Source organism: Ailuropoda melanoleuca, chromosome 2, assembly GCF_002007445.2.
Source record: "Ailuropoda melanoleuca isolate Jingjing chromosome 2, ASM200744v2, whole genome shotgun sequence".
Taxonomy (NCBI): Eukaryota; Metazoa; Chordata; class Mammalia; order Carnivora; family Ursidae; genus Ailuropoda; species Ailuropoda melanoleuca.
In genome coordinates this window covers 105,347,591-105,366,745 of record NC_048219.1, presented here as the reverse complement: position 1 = coordinate 105,366,745, position 19,155 = coordinate 105,347,591, and the positions used below count along the sequence as shown (strand labels likewise).

Here is a 19,155-nt window from a genome sequence, read left to right as displayed (position 1 = left end):
TCTCGCTGGCTGTCTCTCTCTCTGTCAAATAAATAAAAAAATCTTTAAAAAAAAAAAAAAGATTTTTCTGCATCCACTAAAATGATGATATGATTTTTATCCTTCATTTTGTTCCCATGGTATATCACATTGACTGATTTGTGGATGTTGAACCATCCTTGCATCCCTGGAATAAATCTCACTTGATCATGCTGTATGATCCTTTAATGTATTGAATTTGGTTTGCTAATATTTTGTTGATGATTACTTTTTTTTATTATTGCAATATAATTGACATTATGTTAATTTCAGAAATACAACCTTATTCGGTATTTGTATGTATTACAAAAGGGGCACCACAGTAAGTCTAGTTAACATCCATCACCACACATAGTTACGATTTTTTCTTCTGGTGAGAACTCTTACTATTTACTCTTTTATCGTGTTTTATTGTTTCATTTTCGTAACAAAATACCTTGACGCGAAATCCCCCCTCTTTTTCAGCTGCATTGCATTCCATTGTGTGGATGAGCCACTGGGTGTTTACCAGTCCCCTGGTGGTGGATAGTGTGATTCTCCATTTTTTTGCTGCTGCAAACCCCTCAGAGATTAATAACCTTGTATATAGTCATTTCGCACGTGTGTGACTATGTATGTAACTTAAATTCGTAAAAGTGGAATTGCTGGGTCAAATTTCATGACATTGATAGATATTGCAATATCGCTTTCCCGGTGTTTATACCTATTTACCCTCTTTTTTTTTTTTTTTAAAGATTTTATTTATTTATTCGACAGAGATAGAGACAGCGAGAGAGGGAACACAAGCAGGGGGAGTGGGAGAGGAAGAAGCAGGCTCATAGCGGAGGAGCCCGATGTGGGTCGATCCCATAACGCCGGGATCACGCCCTGAGCCGAAGGCAGACGCTTAACCGCTGTGCCACCCAGGCGCCCCCCTATTTACCCTCTTAATTGACAATGTGGGAAAGGGCCTGTTTCCCAAGACTAACAAATACAGTGCTGAATAACTTTTGATCCTTGACCAAGTGATAAGTGATAATTGTATCTCAATGCAACTTTAATTTGTATTTCTTTCTATTGAATGACAGTGCATCTCTCTTCATTGTCTCAAAATTCATTTTATTTCCTTTTCTGTAAACTGTTGATTTGCTTTTCACATTGTTCTAATGGGTTGTTATTTATTCCTTACTGATTTCTAGGACCTTTTTACATATTAAGGACATTTGCTCTTTCTGATTTGAGTTACAAGTATTTCCCCAATATTTGACTTGTCTTTTTACTTAGTGATTTTATTAGAGATTTTTTTTTTTCCCAAAGCAAGAGTTCATTTCCCTATTCTGTATTGATAGCACTCTTTTGGATACAAGCATTCTATTTATAGACAGAAGTAAAAATAATGACAAAAAAACAACTTCTTTAACTGTATAAGAGACAAATGTAGTGTCTTATGGACTTTTCTAGAACATGAAATATGATCACTTTGAATCATGCTCTTTGTAAAATGATATAATGTTAAATGTCCTATAAAAACAAATTTTCCTGGGTGCCTGGATGGCTCAGTCAGTTAAATGTCTGCCTTTGGCTCAGGTCATGATCCCAGTGTCCTGGGATCAAGTCCCACATCGAGCTCCCTGCTCAGCGGGAAGCCTGCTTCTCCCTCTCCCCCTGTTTGTGCACATGCTCTCTCTCTGTCAAATAAATAAATAAAATCTTTAAAAAAAAATGTTTTTTCCTGTAGTTTATCTCTGCTGCTATCAGTTTATCTTCCCATACTTTTGTTACACATTTATTGATGACAGAAACCTGTTATTTTGCTCTCATGGATTTCAGATTATTTTACTTCAGGGGCTTGCTCACTGATGCTATTTTCTTTTTAAAATTTTTTTTAATGATTTGCTTTTTATTTTTTGTGTGTTTTTTATTTTTAAATTATTTTTTAAGTTTTTATTTAAATTCCACTTAGGTACATACAATGTGATATGAGTCTCAGGTGTACAATATAGTGAGTCAGCACTTCCATACAGCACCTGGTGCTCATCACAACAAGTGTACCCCTTAGTCTCCATCTCCTATTTAACCCATCCCCCCACCCACCTGTCCTCTGGTAACCACCAGTTCTCTATAGTTAAAAGTCTGTTTCTTGGTTTGCCTTCCTTTCTTTTTTTCCCCATTGCTCATTTGTTTCTTAAATTCCGTATGTGTGAAATCTTATGGTATTTATCTTTATCTGACTGACTTCCCTTAGCATAATATTCTCTGGCTCCATCCACATCATTGCAAATGGCAAGATTTCATTCTTTTTTATGGCTGAGTAATATTCTCTTGTACATATATGTATCACATCTTCATCCATCCATCAGTTGATGGACACTTGGGCTTTCTCCATAATTTGGCTATTATTGATAATGCTGCTATAAACATCAGGGTTCATGTATCCCTTCAAATCAGTATTTTTGTATCCTTTGGGTAAATACCTAGTAGTACAGTTGCTGGATCATAGAGTAGTTCTACTTTTTTATCTTTTTGAGGAACCTCCGTACTATTTTCCAGAGTGGCTGCATCCCTTTACATTCTCACTAACAGTGTAAGAGAGTTCCCCTTTCTCTGCATCCTTGCCAGCACCTGTTGTTTCTTGTATTGTTAGTTTTAGCCATTTTGATAGGTGGGAGGTGGTATTGCGTTGTAATTTTGTTTGATATTTCCTTAATGATCAGTGTCTGTTGAGCATCTTTCTATGTGTCTGTTGGCCATTTCTTCTTTGGAAAAATGTCTATTCATGTCTTCTGCCCACTTTATAATTGGATTATTTGTCTTTTGGGCATTGAGTTTTATGAGTTCTTTATATTTTTTATTTTTTTAAATTTTTTTGAAGATTTTATTTATTTATTAGACAAAGATAGAGACAGCCAGCGAGAGAGGGAACACAAGCAGGGGGAGTGGGAGAGGAAGAAGCAGGCTCATAGCGGATGAGCCTGATGTGGGGCTCGATCCCACAACGCCGGGATCACGCCCTGAGCCGAAGCCAGATGCTTAATGCTGTGCCACCCAGGCGCCCGAGTTATTTATATTTTTTAAATATTAACCTTTTATCAGATATGTCATTTGCAAATATCTTCTCCCATTCTGTAGGCTGCCTTTTAGTTTTGTTGATTACTTCCTTCACTGTGCAAAAGCTTTTTTTTTTTTTTTTAAGATTTTACTTATTTATTTGAGAGAGAGAGAGAGAACATGAGTAAGGGGAGGGACAGAGGGACAGGCAGATTCCCTGCTCAGTGGGGAACCCAATGGAGGGCTCAATCCCAGGACCCTGTGTTTATGACCTGACCTGAAATCAGACACTTAACCAACTGAGCCACCCGGGCATCCCACTGTGTAAAAGCTTTTGATTTTGATGAAGTCCCAATAGTTTATATTTGCTTTTGTTTCCCTTGGTCTAAAGACATATACAGAAAGAAGCTGTTATGACAAATGTCAAAGAGGCTATTGCATGTGTTCTCCTCTAGAATTTTTATGGTTTTCCAGGTCTCACGCTTAGGTCTTTCATCCATTTTGAACTCATTTTTGTGTACAGTGTAAGAAAGTGGTCCAGTTTCATTCTTTTGCATGTTGCTATCCAGTTTTCCCAACACCATTCGTTGAAGAGACTGTCTTTTTCCCATTGGATGTTCCTTCCTGCTTTATCAAAGATTAATTGACCATATAGTTGTGGGTTCATTTCTGAGTTTTCTATTCTGTTCCATTGATCTTTAGTGTCTCTCTTTGTGCCAGTACCATGCTGTTTTGATCACTACAGCTTTGTAATACAACCTGAAGTCTGGTATTGTGATGCCTCCAGTTTTGCTTTTCTTTTTCAAGGTTGCTTTGGCTATTTGGGGGTCTTTTGTGGTTTCATACAAATTTTAGGATTGTTCTCAGTCTGTGAATTTTTAAAAATGTCGTAAAGTCTTATTATTAGTCTTCTCTTTAATGGCTCTTTAATGGCTTCTCTTTAGTGTGCATCATAGAATAACCTTCACTATTCTTAAATGATAAATCTCCCAGGTCCCATAGTGTTTTTTAGTACTTTTATGATTTTTTCAACATTTTAATCTTAGATCCACTTGGAATTTATCCAGATAAGCTGTGAGTGATGTAACTGGTAAATAGTTCTAAGCTCTGACCTGGTATTCCACATTAGCAACCTACCTATTTCCTTTCAGCCTGAGTCTTATTCTGTGTGCCCACCCCTTGCTGCTTCAGAATTTCTCCCGTGGTTTTCTTAACCAGTTCTACCATCACATGCCACCCTGCCTTCCTAATGTCTAAACTCACGGGCATTTCCTTAAAACCCTATAGCTGCCTGTGTGGTGTTCAGTCACACACTCCTTGCAGGGAAATTCTCCGCATTCCCTATGACCACTTCCTGTTTGTCCCTGGCCCTCCTCCCCATTCCCATCCTTCCCGCTATAGAGCCTAGAATGGAACTGGAAGCCTCTTTCTCTATCTGAGGCTCTGAGGTTTATTTTCACTTCTTTACAGATTATAAACTATCAAGTTTCTGTCCCAGCCTCAACCCTCAACCCTATCACCTGGCTCTCAAAGAGAGTTTTACCTGGACATTTCTACCACTTTGATTTCAAACATATAAGTAAAATGCCTTTCTGTTTTCTCAAAGTCCTTTTTAACCTCGACTTTGCCCATTCCCACTAGTATAACACCTACATTCTTCCTTTACCTCTGCCAACAGTTGAATATTAGAGCATTTTTTCTTTGTTCCTCTTGAATATCTCCTAAGCCAGGGCCTTGATACCCCAACACCAGCTGGTTGCCCATCACTTCCTTTGATGTCTGTGTTAGGTCCAAACGTCCTTTCATCTGGTTAGAAATCTTTTTAATCACCTCTGATCTCACCCACAGTATCTGTAGCTCTAGTCTCCAGGACTTAAGACTCCCCCTGGGGAGGCTCACAATGGTCCATGAGCAGGGCAGCTGCCTTGAACCTCATGGCTCATGCGGGGATCATTGTGGTGTGCTCATTACTCCTGGACCCCCTCATGGTGCCCTGGCCTGGCTTAGCCAGCCCATCAACTGACACATCTCTCTAGCATGAGACCTGTTCTCTCCCCACTCCCTTTAGTACAGTGAATACCCTTTTTTTAGGGGTAGAGTTTACAACTTTTCCCTTCACAGTGTCTTTTTTGTGGTGTCTATTCATGAACCACTTTCTTAAGGGCTTGCACCTGACCTCAGATCTGCACAACCCTCCTCCTTACACACACACACACACACACACACACACACTCACACACTCTTTCCTTACAAGGATAAATTGTTTCTGACTAAAGAGGTTAAGGATGTGAGGGTGTCAGCAAAAGGGCAGACTGTGGCTCTGTTAGCACATCTCTTTGTAACTTCAGGCATTTTTTTTCAGGGTTTTTAAAAATTAAAATTATTTTTAAATTATTTTTATTTTTTATTAGGTATAATTTACATATAACATTATTAGTTTCGGTAGACAACATAAAGATTCAATACTTGTTATAAAATGATCACCACAGTGGTAAGTCTAGTTAACATGTGTCACCATACATAGTTATGGAATTTCTCTTCTTGTGATGAGAGCTTTTCAGATGCAGTCTCTCCGCAACTATCAAATAGACAATACAGTATTATTAACTAGTTGCCATGCTGTACATTAATTCCTCTTGACTTACTTATTTTGTAACTGGAAGTTTATACCTTTTGACTCCCTTCACCCATTTCACCCATCTACCACATCCCATCTCTGGCAACCACTAATCTGTTCCCTGTATCTATGACTTTGGTTTTCTTTTGTTTTTGTTTTTAGATTCCACATATAAGTAAGATCATATGGTATTTACCTTTGTGTGACTTCTTTCACTTAGCATAATGCCCTGAAGGTCCAGCCATATTGTCACAAATGGCAAGACTTTGTTCTGTTTTATGGCTGAATAACAACACTCTATTGTATGTCACATTTTCTTTATAATTTGACTGATGGACATTGAGGTTGCTTCCATATCTCGGTTATTGTACATAACCCTGTAATTAACATAGGGATGCATATATCTATTTGAAGTAGTGTTTTGGTTTCTTCAGAAAAACACCTAGAAGTAGAATTGCTGAATCATATGGTACTTATATTGTTAATTTTTTGAGGAAACTCCATTTTATTTTCTATAATGGCTGCACCTGTTTACATTCCCGCCAACAGTGCACAAGGAAAATACCATATGAATGTATATTCTGTTGCTTTCCCCTCCTCACATTATTACAGTATTTCTGATGATATTCTCTGCGCTGTGACTTTTCATTTTGGTAACTTATTTTATAACTGGAAGTTTGTAACTCTTAACCCTCTTCATCTGTTTGACCTATCTCCCGCCCACCGCTCCTCTAGCAGCCACAAGTTTGTTCTCTATATTTAAATGTGTTTGGTTTCATTTTGGTATTGTTTTTTAGAGGAAGAGAGAGAGCGTGAGTGTGTGAGTGGGGGGCGGAAGAGCAGAGGGAGAGGGAGAATCTTAAGCAGGCTCCATACCCAACATAGAGCCCAGTGCAGGGCTTGATCTAATGACCTCGAGCTCATGTCCTGAACTGAAACCAAGAGTGACTGAGCCACCCAGGCACCCCTGTTTTGTTTTTTGGATTTCACAGTATAAGTGAGATCATTTAGTATATCTCACTTAGCATAATACCCTCTAGGTCCATCCATGTTGTCAAAATAAGATTTCATTTTTTTATTGCTGAGTAATATTCCATTGTACCTAAATAGCACATATGGACACTTGGGTTCCTTCCATACATACCTTAGCTATTGTAAATAAGGCTGCAATAAACATAAGGTTGCATATATCTTAGTGTTTTGTTTTATTTGGGTAAATACCCAGTAGTGGAATTACTGGATCATATGATATTTCTGTTTTTAATTTTTTGAGGGAACTCCATACTGTTTTCCACAATAGTTTTACCAATTTACATTCCTACTGACAGTACATGAAGGAAGGTTCCCTTAACATCCCTGCCAAAATTTATTACATCTTGTGTTTTTTGTATTGGCCACTCTGCCTAGCATGAGGTCATATCTGACTGTGATTTTGATTTGCATTTCCCTGATAAGGGATGTTGAGGGTCTTTTCATGTGTCTGTTGGCTATCTATGTCTTCTTTGAAACAATGTCTGTTCAGGTCCTCTGTCCATTTTTTAATTATTACTTTGATGTTCAGTTGTGTAAGTTCTTTATGTATTTTGGGTATTGACCCCTTATCAGATATATCATTTGCAAATATTTTCTCCTATTCAGTGGGCTGCCTTTTGTTTTATTGATGTTTTTCTTTGCTGTGCAAAAGCTTTTTTTATTTTGGTATAGTCCTAATAGTTTATTTTTGCTTTTGTTTTCCTTGCCTGAGGAGACAAAACCATGTGCATGTTGCTAAGACTAATGTCCTCCAAGAGACTACTGCCTATATTTTCTTTGAGGAGTTTTATGGTTTCAGGTCTCATATTTAGGTCTTTAATCCATTTTGAGTTTATTTTTGTGTGTTGTATAAGAAAGTTGTACAGCTTTATTCTTTTCCATTCTTTTCCATTTACTGAAAAGACTGTCATTTCCCCCACTGAATGTTCTTACCTCCTTTGTCATGGATTAATTGACCATATAAGCGTGGGTTTATTTCTGGGCTCACTATCCTATTCTTTTGATCTATGTATCTGTTTCCATGCCAGTACCATACCGTTTTGATTGCCGTAGCTTTGTAGTGTATCTTGAAATCTGGGATTGGTGATACCTCCAGTTTTGTTCTTCTTTCTGGAGACTGCTTTGGCTGTTCAAGGGCTTCTGTGGTACCATACAAATGTTAGGATTATTTGTTCTAATTCTATGAAAAATGCTATTGGTGTTTTGATGGGGACAGCATTGAATCTGTAGATTGCTTTGGGTAGTATGGACATCTTAACATTATTCTTCCAGTCCATGATCATGGAATATCTTCCAATTTGTTTGTATCATCAGTTTCTTCCATCAATGACTTATAATTTTCAGAGTATAGGTCTTTCACTTCCTTCATTCAGTTTATTCCTAGGAATTTTATATTTTTGTGCAGTTATAACTGGGACTGTTTTCTTAGTTTCTCTTTCTGCGATTTTATTAGTGTACAGAAATGCAACATATTTCTGTATATTAACTTTGAACCCTGCAACTTTATGGAATTCATTTATAGTCTTTGGTGGAGCCTTAAGGCTTTCTATATGAGGTGTCATGTATTCTGCAAATAGCTACAGTTTTACTTCTTATCAATTCAGATGCCTTTTCTTTCTTTCTTGATTGCTGTCGCTAGGACTTCCACTATTATGTTTAATAAAAGTGAGAGTGGACATCCTTGTTATGTTCCTGATCTTAGAAGAAAAGCTTTCAGTATTTCCCTATCGAGTATGATGTTAAGTGTGGGTTTTTCATATATGGCTTTTATTATGTTGAGGTATGTTCTCTCTAAACTCACTTTGTTGAGAGTTCTTTTAATCATGAACATTGTTGTATTTTGTCAAATGCTTTTTCCGTTATCTCTTGAGATGGTCTTATGGTTTTTATTCTTCCTCTTGTTAATGTGATGTATCATATTGGTTTGTGAATACTGAACCAACCTTGCATTTCTGGAATAAATTCCACTTGATTGTGGTGAGGCACTTAACATATTGTTGAGTTTGCTTTGCTAACGTTTATTTCTTTATGTTCATCAGGGATATTGGTCTTGTAGTTGTCTTGTTTTTGTTGTGTTCGTTTGTTTATTTTTTGGTAGCGTTTTTGTCTGGTTTTGGTCTCATGGTAATGCTGGCCTCAAATAATGAATTTGAAAGTTTTTTTTCTGCTCTTCTATTTTTTGGAATAGTTTAATAAGAATAGATACTAATTCATTTTAAATGTTTGGTAGAATTCACCTGTGAAGCCATCTGGTCCTGAACTTTTGTTAATTTGGAGCTTTTTGATTCCTGATTCAGTTTTGTTACTAGTATCTTGTCTGTTCAGATTTTCTATTTCTTCCTGAATCAGTTTGGGAAGATTGTATTTTTCTAGGAATTTATCTAGGTGGTTTAATTTGTTGGCATGTAACTTTTCGTAGTATTCTCTTACCATTCTTTGTATTTCTGTGATGGCATTCGTTCTTTTCTGATTTTGAGTGTTCTTTTTCTCTTGATGAGTCTGACTAAATGTTTATCAGTTTGGTTTATCTTTTCAAAGAATCAGCTCTCGATTTTATTGATCTTTTCTATATTTTTGGTCTCTTTCATATTTTTCTGCCCCAATCTTTATTATTTCCTTTCTTCTAACTGGGCTTTGTTTTTCTCTTTCTAGTTCCTTTAGGTATAAGGTGAGATTAAGATTTTTCTTGTTTCTTGAGATATCCCTATATGAATGTAAACTTCCCTCTTAGAATGCAGCTTTTGCCATGTCTCAGAGATTTTAGACCATTGTGTTTTCATTTTCATTTGTCTCCGTGTATTTTTTTTATTTCCTCTGTGATTTGTTGATCCATTGGTTATTTAGTAGCTTGTGATTTAGCCTTCATGTGTTTGTTTTTTTCCTTTTTTTTTTTTTCCTGGTAATTGAGTTCTAGTTTCATACTGTTGTGGTCGGAAAAGATACTTGATATTATTTCAGTTTTCTTCGATTTATGGAGACCTGCTTTGTGGCCTAATATATGATCTACCTTGGAGAATGTTCTATGCGTACTTGAAAAGAATGTGGAGTGATTGCCTGGGTGTGGCTGTGCAACGAGGTGAGCTCAGGACTCCTAATGTGCCATCTTCTCTATCTGCCCTGTTGCTTTCCAATGGGCTTAACTTCTTCAGAATATTCCATCTTGTTCAGTGTTATTGAAGGTCGAGGTTGTCTTGTGGATTTTGTCTGGATGATCTAATCTAAAAGGAATATTAAGGTCCCCAAGTATTCTACTGCTATTTCTCCCGTAGGTCTATTAATATTTGCTTTATATATTTAGGTGCTTCTATGCTGGTACATAAATATTTACAAATGTTCTCTCCTCTCGCTGGATTGACCCCTTTATGTAATGCCCTACTTTGCCTCTTATTACAGTTTTGTTTTAAAACGTATTTTTGCCAAGCTCTCCCAGTTTTCTTTTGGTTTCCATTTGCATGGGATATCCACAATTAGTTTTTTATAGGCAGTGTATTGATGGGTCTTGTTTTGTTGTTGGTAGTGGTGGTGTTTAATCCAGCCACTCTTTTGACTGGAGAATTTAATATTTATATTTAAAGTAATTAGAGTTGTATACTTACAGCTATTTTTTAAATTGTTTTCTGGCTGTTTGGTAATTTCTCTGTCCCTTTGGCTCTTGTCCTTTGTCATTTGATGACTTTAATGGTATGCTTAGATTCCTTTATCTTCTTTTGTATATCTATTTATGGTTTTTGCTATGTTATTACCTTAAGGCTTATATATAACAACTTATATCTACAAAAGTCTATTGTAAGTTAATAAGCTTGAATGCATTCAAAAGCTCTACATTTTTACTCTCTCCCCTCCATTTTGTTTTTCATGTCACATTGTACATTTTTTTTTGTATCTTGAGTAACCCTTAACTAAGTATGGTAGTTATTTTTATGACCTATCTCTTTTAGCCTTTATACTAGCTTTATAAGTAATTAATCTACTGCCTTTCCTATATATTCATCTTTACCAGTGAGATTTATAGCTTGTATATGTTTTGTCACTAATTAACACCCTTTCTTTTCAGCCTCTCCTTTTGTTTAACATTGACATTTTAATCATAATAATGTGTCTCTTCGGGGACACTTTATTTGGAACTTTCTGGGCTTCCCAGATATCACTTTCCTTCCCCAGGTTAGGGAAGTTTTTGGACATTATTTTTTCAAGAAAGTTTTCTGTCCCTGTCTTGTCCTTCTGGGTCTCCTATAAATGAGAATGTCAGTCACTAGATGTGGTCTCTTAGGTCTGTTAAACTACCTACACTTCTCATTTTTCTTTTGGCTGCATTAAGGGGGGTAAGTTTCTCTGCCCCATCTTCGGGTTCGCTGATCCTTTCTCCTGCTGAGCTCTTCCGGTGTTATTTTCTGTTCGACTCCTGCATGCTTCAGCTCTGACTTCTACTGCATAGAATGTTAATCCATTCTTCTCCCAGTTTGGTGAGCATCTTCATGACCATTACTTTTAACTCTGTGAGGTAAATTACTTAGGTCTCTTTCTGTAGGGTTCTTTCTGAAGCGTTATCTTGGTCTTTCATTTGGAATGTATTCCTCTGTTTTGTTTGCTTCACTCTTCTTTGTGTTTCTACAAGCAGCCTATTTTCATTTGAATAGTTCCCAGTAGCTGAGGATGAGACAGGTCAGTGTCCCCAGGGGGAGGATCTCAGCACCTAGATTCAGTGGAAGCCAGACCTGGAGGCACCAGCTTTAAAGAATGGACATATATATATAGTCCTGTGGGACCACAAGTGTTAAGATCCACTTGCCCCAGAATAGGTGATCTGGATGTGTCCCTGGGACATCAGTCACAAAAATCAGGGCTCCCTTTGTGCATTAATTATCTAACCTCCCCTGTCACCACTCCTTAGCCCTACAGAGTTAGGCTTAAAATAAATCCTCAGCCATGTCACTAAGTAAAAATGGAAACTGTAGCACAGCATATAGGATGTTTTATCATTGACAAATCTGCGTGTACACATTTTATTTTTCCATGGGCACATATGTAAGCGTTTAGAAACAGGCCTACCAAACTGGTAAGAGTGCTAACCTTTAAGGGGAATCTAGTCAGGGGGCATTTTCACCTTAATTTTTAAAATTCACTTAAAGGACGAGAGTTTATCAAAGTTTAACTAGCAGATGACAGTAAAATTTCCTAAAATGGCAATGGGTAGAAAATGTAGGGACTATGAGAAATCTATAAATGGGCAATGCCTGGTGGCAGGTTTTTTACAAATCAAACCGTGCCTCTCACACATATACACACATCCTATCCGTAGACCTTATCTTACCCAATCAATCTTACCAGAGCATCTGTCTACAGTGTTAAAAACAGAAAATCCATCCTTTCAAACGTGTAGCTATAGAACCAAAATGATTTAAAATTGTACGTTTTAAGGTTTTTCTTTACCTCCCACTTGGAAGTTTTAGGTTGCTCAATTCTTTACTATTTCTCCATAACCCCAAGCCACCACTCAGAAGGGGGAGGAAGGCACAAACCAAAGCAATGCCTGCAAACACACAGTCTGCAGGTACTTCGGGAGTGAGGGATGTTGGAGCCCTCAGCTGTGCAGGCAAGCACACAAGCTGAAGCCATTCACATCCAGGTCCAGCTTGAGATGACATGTTATTTATCTTCACACACGCACAAAAACCACTTTTTTTGTGGTTTACTGGCTGGCTGCTTTGGCATATATACTAGCAAGGATTTGACAGAATGGAGCCAGAATTTAGGTTCAAATCCCAGCTCCTCTATTTCCCAGGAGTGTGACCTTGGGTAAGTTCCTAACCCACCTTGCCCTTCATGCACCCCATCTGTGAAATGGGGACCTCCCTTGTAGGGTTGAACTGGTACGCTACAGCCCTCTGTAGAGTGTCTGGCGTACAGGGAAGCACTTAAATGACGGTAGCTATTGTTGAAACTGAATAAGGTTCCACCTTTAAGAATGTAAATGATCATTCAAGATAACCTTCTTTGAGGACTGAGCTGTAAGTCGGACAGGTTCTATGTGCTCCTTTACGTGGCTTCACAGTACGTGAATAAATGGAGGCCGTGTGATGCTAAGTAGGCAGATGGCCATCTATTCTGAGGGCAAAGCTTGTTTCCTGGAATAAGGCTCTCCTGGGTACATGATCCACATCAGGCCACCCACTCCCTAAGATGTAGGGAACCTTGAAACCTCAGACAAATCATGGCCCCTTCAATAGGGATCTTATTCTCATGGGGATTAGTTCTTCAGAGAATCCTAGGGTTTAATACACCCCTAGGTGAGAGCAATCATAAAGCACAGTATCATTCTCCATGGCAGGAGATAGCTGCAGCAATAATAAGTAAATAAAAAGTTCCGTATAAATTTTTTTAAAGTGAACTTTGATTTTAATAGCTCTTTGCAACAATTGGTCAAAAATAATGGAGCTCTCTGGGGAACAAGTCCTCTTCCTTATATATTTTGCCGGGGGAGGGGTAGGTGCTCAATGAAACAACCCGAAGTACTTGCCTGGCCCCACCAAGTACCTGGGCTGAGAGAGGAGAAAGCATGAGCTCGCCTCGAGCCCTCAGCAGTTAACCGAGCTCCTGGGGTCTGTGTTGCAGGCATCATGTACCGCAAGTCGTGCGCGTCATCAGCAGCCTGCCTCATCGCCTCGGCCGGGTACCAGTCCTTCTGCTCCCCTGGGAAACTGAACTCCGTGTGCATCAGCTGCTGCAACACCCCTCTTTGCAACGGGCCCCGGCCCAAGAAACGGAGCAGCTCTGCCTTGGCCCTGCGGCCAGGGCTCCCCACCACCGTCCTGCTCCTGCAGTTAGCGCTCCTCCTGGCTCACTGCTGAAGGTGAAGGGGATGCTCACCCCTCCTGCATCGTTCTTTGGGCCCTACGCTCCCTCTGCTCCCCAAGCTTCTCCTGGGTGTCCTGTTCTGGGTGGGGAGGGGCGTGTGTTCTCTTTCTTTCAGTTCCTTCGCCCGTGAAAAGAGCTCGGTGTAAAACTTTTTTTTGTAAGCTCTGAATAAATTCAGTCTGAATTTTCAGTGTGTACTTGAAGGAAGGGAAGGGGTGAGTGAAAGTCTGCCCCCAACTCTCCCCCGGAGTCAAGGTCCGGCTGCCAGAATCCACCCTTAGAAGGTACTTACGTGAGTATCCATTTTTTTCCCAGGCCCCGAGCTTCCACTCTTGTCCCTCCCAGGGGTACAGTTTGTCAATGCTGTGTCAGGATAACGTCACTTTTGTAGGGGGCTGGGGGTGGGCAGCCGGGTAGCCTTCAAGGCTTCCATACTTAACATTCACACTTCACGCTCCTGCAAACCATTCCCTGCAGCAGAAGGGGGTGGCTTCACCTCCGAGCTGGCCTCTAACGACTCGAGACTCCGTTGCTGGGGCATAGACTCAGGCTTGGCCTCGCTCTGGAAAGTGCTCAAGAAAACCTTGTGACTTCTTGCGGAGGAACTGGAACGCGAAGCCATGAAGATGAGGGGGCGGCGCGCCGAGCGGGTGCTGGCGGCCGTGGAGGTGGCGTGGGCGCGCAGGTGCTTGCTGTGGTTGGCGTGCGGCAGCGTCAGGTGGCAGCGGAGCACCTGGCCGAACACCCTGCGGAACTGCTGCGAGGACACGTTGTACAGCAGCGGGTTGAGGACCGAGCTCAGGTAGAAGAAGGTGTCGGAGAAGGGCAGGAGGATCATGTAGGCCCGGAAGTAGGTTTTGGTCCAGTCGTGCTTGGGTTTGGCCGCCGCCATAATCCTCCGTACCTGGTTAGGCATCCAGCAGACAGCCAAGGTCACAACAATCAGCCCTGAGCAGGCGAGAGGAGAGACAGAAAGGAACAGCATGAGCGCAACAATGCAAGAAACAAAATATTGAGCTCCCCAGTCCCGTGCTTACTGGCCAGGAAATGGTACCAATTTTTCAACGTTGCACTTGATAGCTTCGCTTGCTACTAGCGGAAAGGAATTTCACAGTGTTTCAAGGCCGGGGGAGTTGACTGTGTTAAAGACCATTCAATGCTTTAGACAATTGTTTGTACCTGTTGATAGCTCTTAATTTAAAAAAAAAAGTTTTCATTGTTGGGTATCCAGAAAGCATATTATGGAGTCTAGTAATCTGGTTTTGTATTTTAACGAAATAGATGTACACACTCTGTAAAATCAGGTGAAACAATATTTGTATTTTAAAGAATGTCCACATAAAGACCCAGTGATATTTTCAAGACAAATGGAAACGGTGTCCCTTGTCACAAAGAAGCATATTTAGTCACGCTGATGATTGTGCATTCAATTTCAAGGGACACAAAATCGGGAAGAGCCTGTCACTGAGAGTGCTTTTGGAACATGTATTTACTAGGCGGGTACACCTATAATTCTAATGCCTGTTTCTGCAACAGCACGTCTGTGCTTTTTCAAATATTTTTAGTTGTACCATCTCTTCCACGTGCATGAGGGAAAAAGTTATCCTCAAATAATGGAAAATACAAAACAACTTTCAAGTTCGGCCAGTAGCACGCTCATCGCCTTTGCGGCACTGAGCTGCGGCAACCTCCAAAAACGATCAGGCCCCACAGGGACCCCGCTCTGACCCATAAGCAGATCTTAAGTTGACTGAATGGACATGTTTGCATGGCCCTATATTTGTATTTCAACTTACACACTCATCTCTGTTTCTCTGACCTCTGACAGAGAAAAGGAACACTTATCGACAGTGACCAGAAAAACAAACAATCCCCAAAAAGGAAGATCGGGAATCTACAGGGCATTTGCTTTCTTTGCTCTGGAGCCAAGACCCCAGAACGTAAGTTCCTGTGTGGAGAGCTGGGATCCTAATGCTGTGTTTTGAATTTTTAGAAATGCTTCCTCCCTCTTCTAAATCTGATTATCATAATAAGGAGGATTCATTCACATTTCGAACCTTTGTTCCTTCTAGGAAACCACACAGAAGCGAATGTTGGCAATAATCTCTTCTGCCTCTGAGCCATGGTAAACATTTCATTAATAAACGCTCCAGGAAAAGCAGCCATGTTTGCGCCTCCGGGGTTGGCCCTCTCACTCGCACTCACCTGAGCATGACTTACCTGGTGGCCATGTGGCCCTAGGTATGCTCTCTACCACTGCAATAACCCAGTTCCCTCAACAAATCCTCCACAAATCCAACTGTCAGCAAAGGTGGCGCTGGAAGCTCTGCTCCCCTGATAATTTCCAAGGGTTCCTCTTGTCAAACCTTAGCCCAAGCTTAAAACACAAACCAGTTTGCTTACTTCTTTCCTTTGAGTTTGCTGCCCTGATAACACTCAGTGGATCTAAAAATAAAATGAGCAAAGTAACATTGATCTGATGAAAAGGCCAAAAAAAATATATATATATATCACCTTAAGAGTATCGTCTGAATCACCTAGTTAAAGCTGCTGGATGGAAACAAAAATCAACATTTTTCTATGTTAAAAAAAAAAACACCTTGCTGAGGAAATCGGGAGACTTTTTCCCACTGCTTCCAGAAACACGGACACTTCCAGCCACGTGTGCTGTTCCGTAAGTGATTTCTCCTCGTTTGTTTCAGAAGCAGTTCTGACTGACAGGCTCATCTCATTAACTGAAAGAACTAGGAAGCTTCTCATACCAAGAGAAGCTACAGGTCTTCATTGAGGCTAAGTTCTTTTCCCTTCTCTGCCACTGCATTTCAGACAAGTACAACCGTCTTCATCTGAAGTACAACCCAGAACATGGAAATGGAGCACAGGGTTTCAGATGTGTGCTCTGCTATGCTGTGGGAGTTTGTACTTCAGGCAGAAAGAATCTAGGAAGGCGACGAGAACCCACTTGTACTTATTCGGGTTGAATGTAGTACAGCTTTGCAAGCCCCTGGATGAAAAGCAGTGAGAAAAGGGGGTGGGTTTGGGGGGCAAGTTACAAAGCTGTGCTTTTGTCCCAGCTTTGGCCCTGTTCTACTGAGCTCCTCTTTGCATGTCCCTTCTTGTTACCATCAACCCCTTTGCTAGTATCCATTGCCCTCGACTGACCTTCCCATCAAAAGAAGCAGTTCGCTAAAAAGCAAGACCACGTATCTTAGGGATGAGGCACAGGATGGGAGCAATTGAAAAGTTGTGGCCTGACTGGCAGTTTTAGCCAGGAGAAAATTTCTGCTCTGAGATCCAAGCGAGCTAGAGTCCATAAGCGGGAGGTGCCTTGTTCTGAACGAGCTGCCAAAAATAGAGAACCAGACCCAAGATTTTCCAGTGATAAGGAAAGGGGAAATCTTGGCTTTCTGGGTATACAGTAGCAAGGTAGGATAGTAAATACGAACTTGGAGAACGAGAGAAACAAGGAGCCGACTTAGAAATCCACAGGGATTAAATAAAGATGAGGCATCAGAGGGGCGCCCGGGTGTCTCAGTCAGTTAAGCTCAGGTCATGATCCTGGGGTCCTGGGATCCCAAGTCGGGCTCCCTGCTCAGAAGGTTGTCTGCATCTTCCTCCCCCCCTGCCCCTCCCCCTGCTCCTGCACTCCTGCTGATAGATAGAATCTTAAAAAACAAAACAAAAACAAAAAAAACAAAAAACCCAAAAAACAAAACGATTAGTCATCAGAAAAATCTTGACATCTAACCAAGAATACTGTAAAGTATGGAGTCTTCCCTGTGTCAGGCTCTGTGCTGAGCACTCTGTGCTTCCTTCCTACACATTTGTCATTTCTGACAATAACCCGGTGAGATCAAAGCTGTTAAGATCTTCATTTTACAGAGGAGGAAGTTGAGTCTCAGGTTAGTAGCGCACATCCTGCAAACGAGGACACATGCTTGCCAGACTCCAAAATCCTTTATACATTTATTATTTTTTCTGAAGGACACCTGATTGTTTCTCGTTTCCTTCTGTTTGAAAAATACAGGAAACACAAGTAAACATGAGCCGTAATTCCACCCTATGAAATGGATATAAAGCAGCACTGACCACTAGAAATAGAAGCTACCCAGGCGGCTTTAAACTTAAAATTTTGAATAGTCACATTCCAAAAGTAGAAAAGCAAGGTGTCCATGTTAATGTTTCTTAACTGAGTCAACCCCAATATTATTTCACATGCAATGTCAACACGCAATTAACCTAAAATTGAGAGCTCTAATGTTCTTTATTTTCAGACTTTGAGACCCAGCGTGGCTCTTTTTCTTACAATACGTTTCAGTCGGTCACCAGCCACACCTGGCTAGAGTCGGTGGCACACGTTCAAGTACCCCTCCCCACAGAAGGATTCTTTATTGTCTCCTCCTCCCATTCTCCCACCTGCCCCCTTCCTAGCCACATACTTGGAGAGTCCTGTCAAAGCAATGAATCCCCACCCCACCTGTGTTTTTCTTCCTAAGATGCTGACACGATTATCACATGGCTTCGCTCATATGCGGAATATAAGGAACAGAGCAGAGGACCACAGGAGAAGGGAGGGAAAGCTAAGTGGAAAGAAATCCGAGAGGGAGACAACCCATGAGAGACTCTGGACTCCGGGAAACAAACTGAGGGTTCCAGAGGGGAGGGGGTGGGGGGATGGGATGACGGGGTGACAGGCATTAAGGAGGGCACGTGTCGGGATGAGCACAGGGTGTTCCACGCAACTGATGAACCACTGAACACATCAAAAACTATACGTACTATACAGTGGCTAACTGAACATAATAAAAAAAATTAAATTAAAAAAAAAAAGATTCTGATGCAGCCGAGCTGACCCTGATCACCTGAGTGTGCCTTCTCAGCCCAGGGTAGAGCAGGTCTAGCCAGTCTTTTCCCACGAAAAACCTTCCATGTGAGCGGACTGCCAGTTCGCTACAGCCGAAATAGTTCTCAAGGCCCAAAATGATAGTTTGCATTTCTCATTCTAGACCGTGCCAAATACCCGGCAGGGCCGTTGGAATATACTTCCCCCACCACAGCTAGAGGTGGGGAAAGATGGCTGCTGGCTTTCCTCCTGTGCTTTGAAACATAATTCTGTTCTAGGAAAATGGAGCATTAGGCATATAAGCACTTACCATCGCCGGATGCGAAGTGTGCATCTGTGGGCCATGTAATAGAGGCCTCTGGTGGGAAGCTGGGGGGAACCAAACCAGCCCCCTTGTACAATCTGTCCTTTTACAACAATGGATAATTGGTCATTTTTACATTTGAAACAAAAATTGCATTATTTTAGATGACACTGAGAATAACTATCATGTCCAAAGGTAACTTTATTGGGCTGTTTGCAACTGTCCCAGCTCCCATCCTAGATACTCTAGCTGAGGTAAATCTCTAAAATCTTATTCAGGCCTTAATAGAGTATATTAAAGATTTGACTAAATTTATGTTTGGCTGCAATCAGTTTGGACTTACATCTGGAAAAATCTATGCTGCTTTGCTCTGTATGGTACAATGTGTAGCCCACAGTTAAATAACTTTACTGTGAACTTGAATGAAGATCAGTGAACTGAACCCCGTCCTGTTACGAA

At 40.6% G+C, this 19,155-nt stretch overlaps 2 protein-coding genes across 2 annotated transcripts in view; one reads left to right on the top strand and one right to left on the bottom strand.

Annotated features, from left to right (window-relative positions):
- The window catches only part of LYPD1 (LY6/PLAUR domain containing 1), a 39,440-nt gene extending 25,769 nt beyond the window's left edge, over nucleotides 1–13,671 (top strand). The window contains exon 3 of the mRNA XM_019808916.2: nucleotides 13,307–13,671. Within this exon, the coding sequence (XP_019664475.1) occupies nucleotides 13,307–13,542 (236 nt within the window). The 3' untranslated portion in view covers nucleotides 13,543–13,671. The remainder of the gene's footprint in view (nucleotides 1–13,306) is intronic.
- Nucleotides 13,672–13,682: 11 nt separating this feature from the next.
- The window catches only part of GPR39 (G protein-coupled receptor 39), a 208,519-nt gene continuing 203,046 nt past the window's right edge, over nucleotides 13,683–19,155 (bottom strand). Inside the window, exon 2 of the mRNA XM_002928127.4 lies at nucleotides 13,683–14,497. Within this exon, the coding sequence (XP_002928173.1) occupies nucleotides 13,992–14,497 (506 nt within the window). The 3' untranslated portion in view covers nucleotides 13,683–13,991. The remainder of the gene's footprint in view (nucleotides 14,498–19,155) is intronic.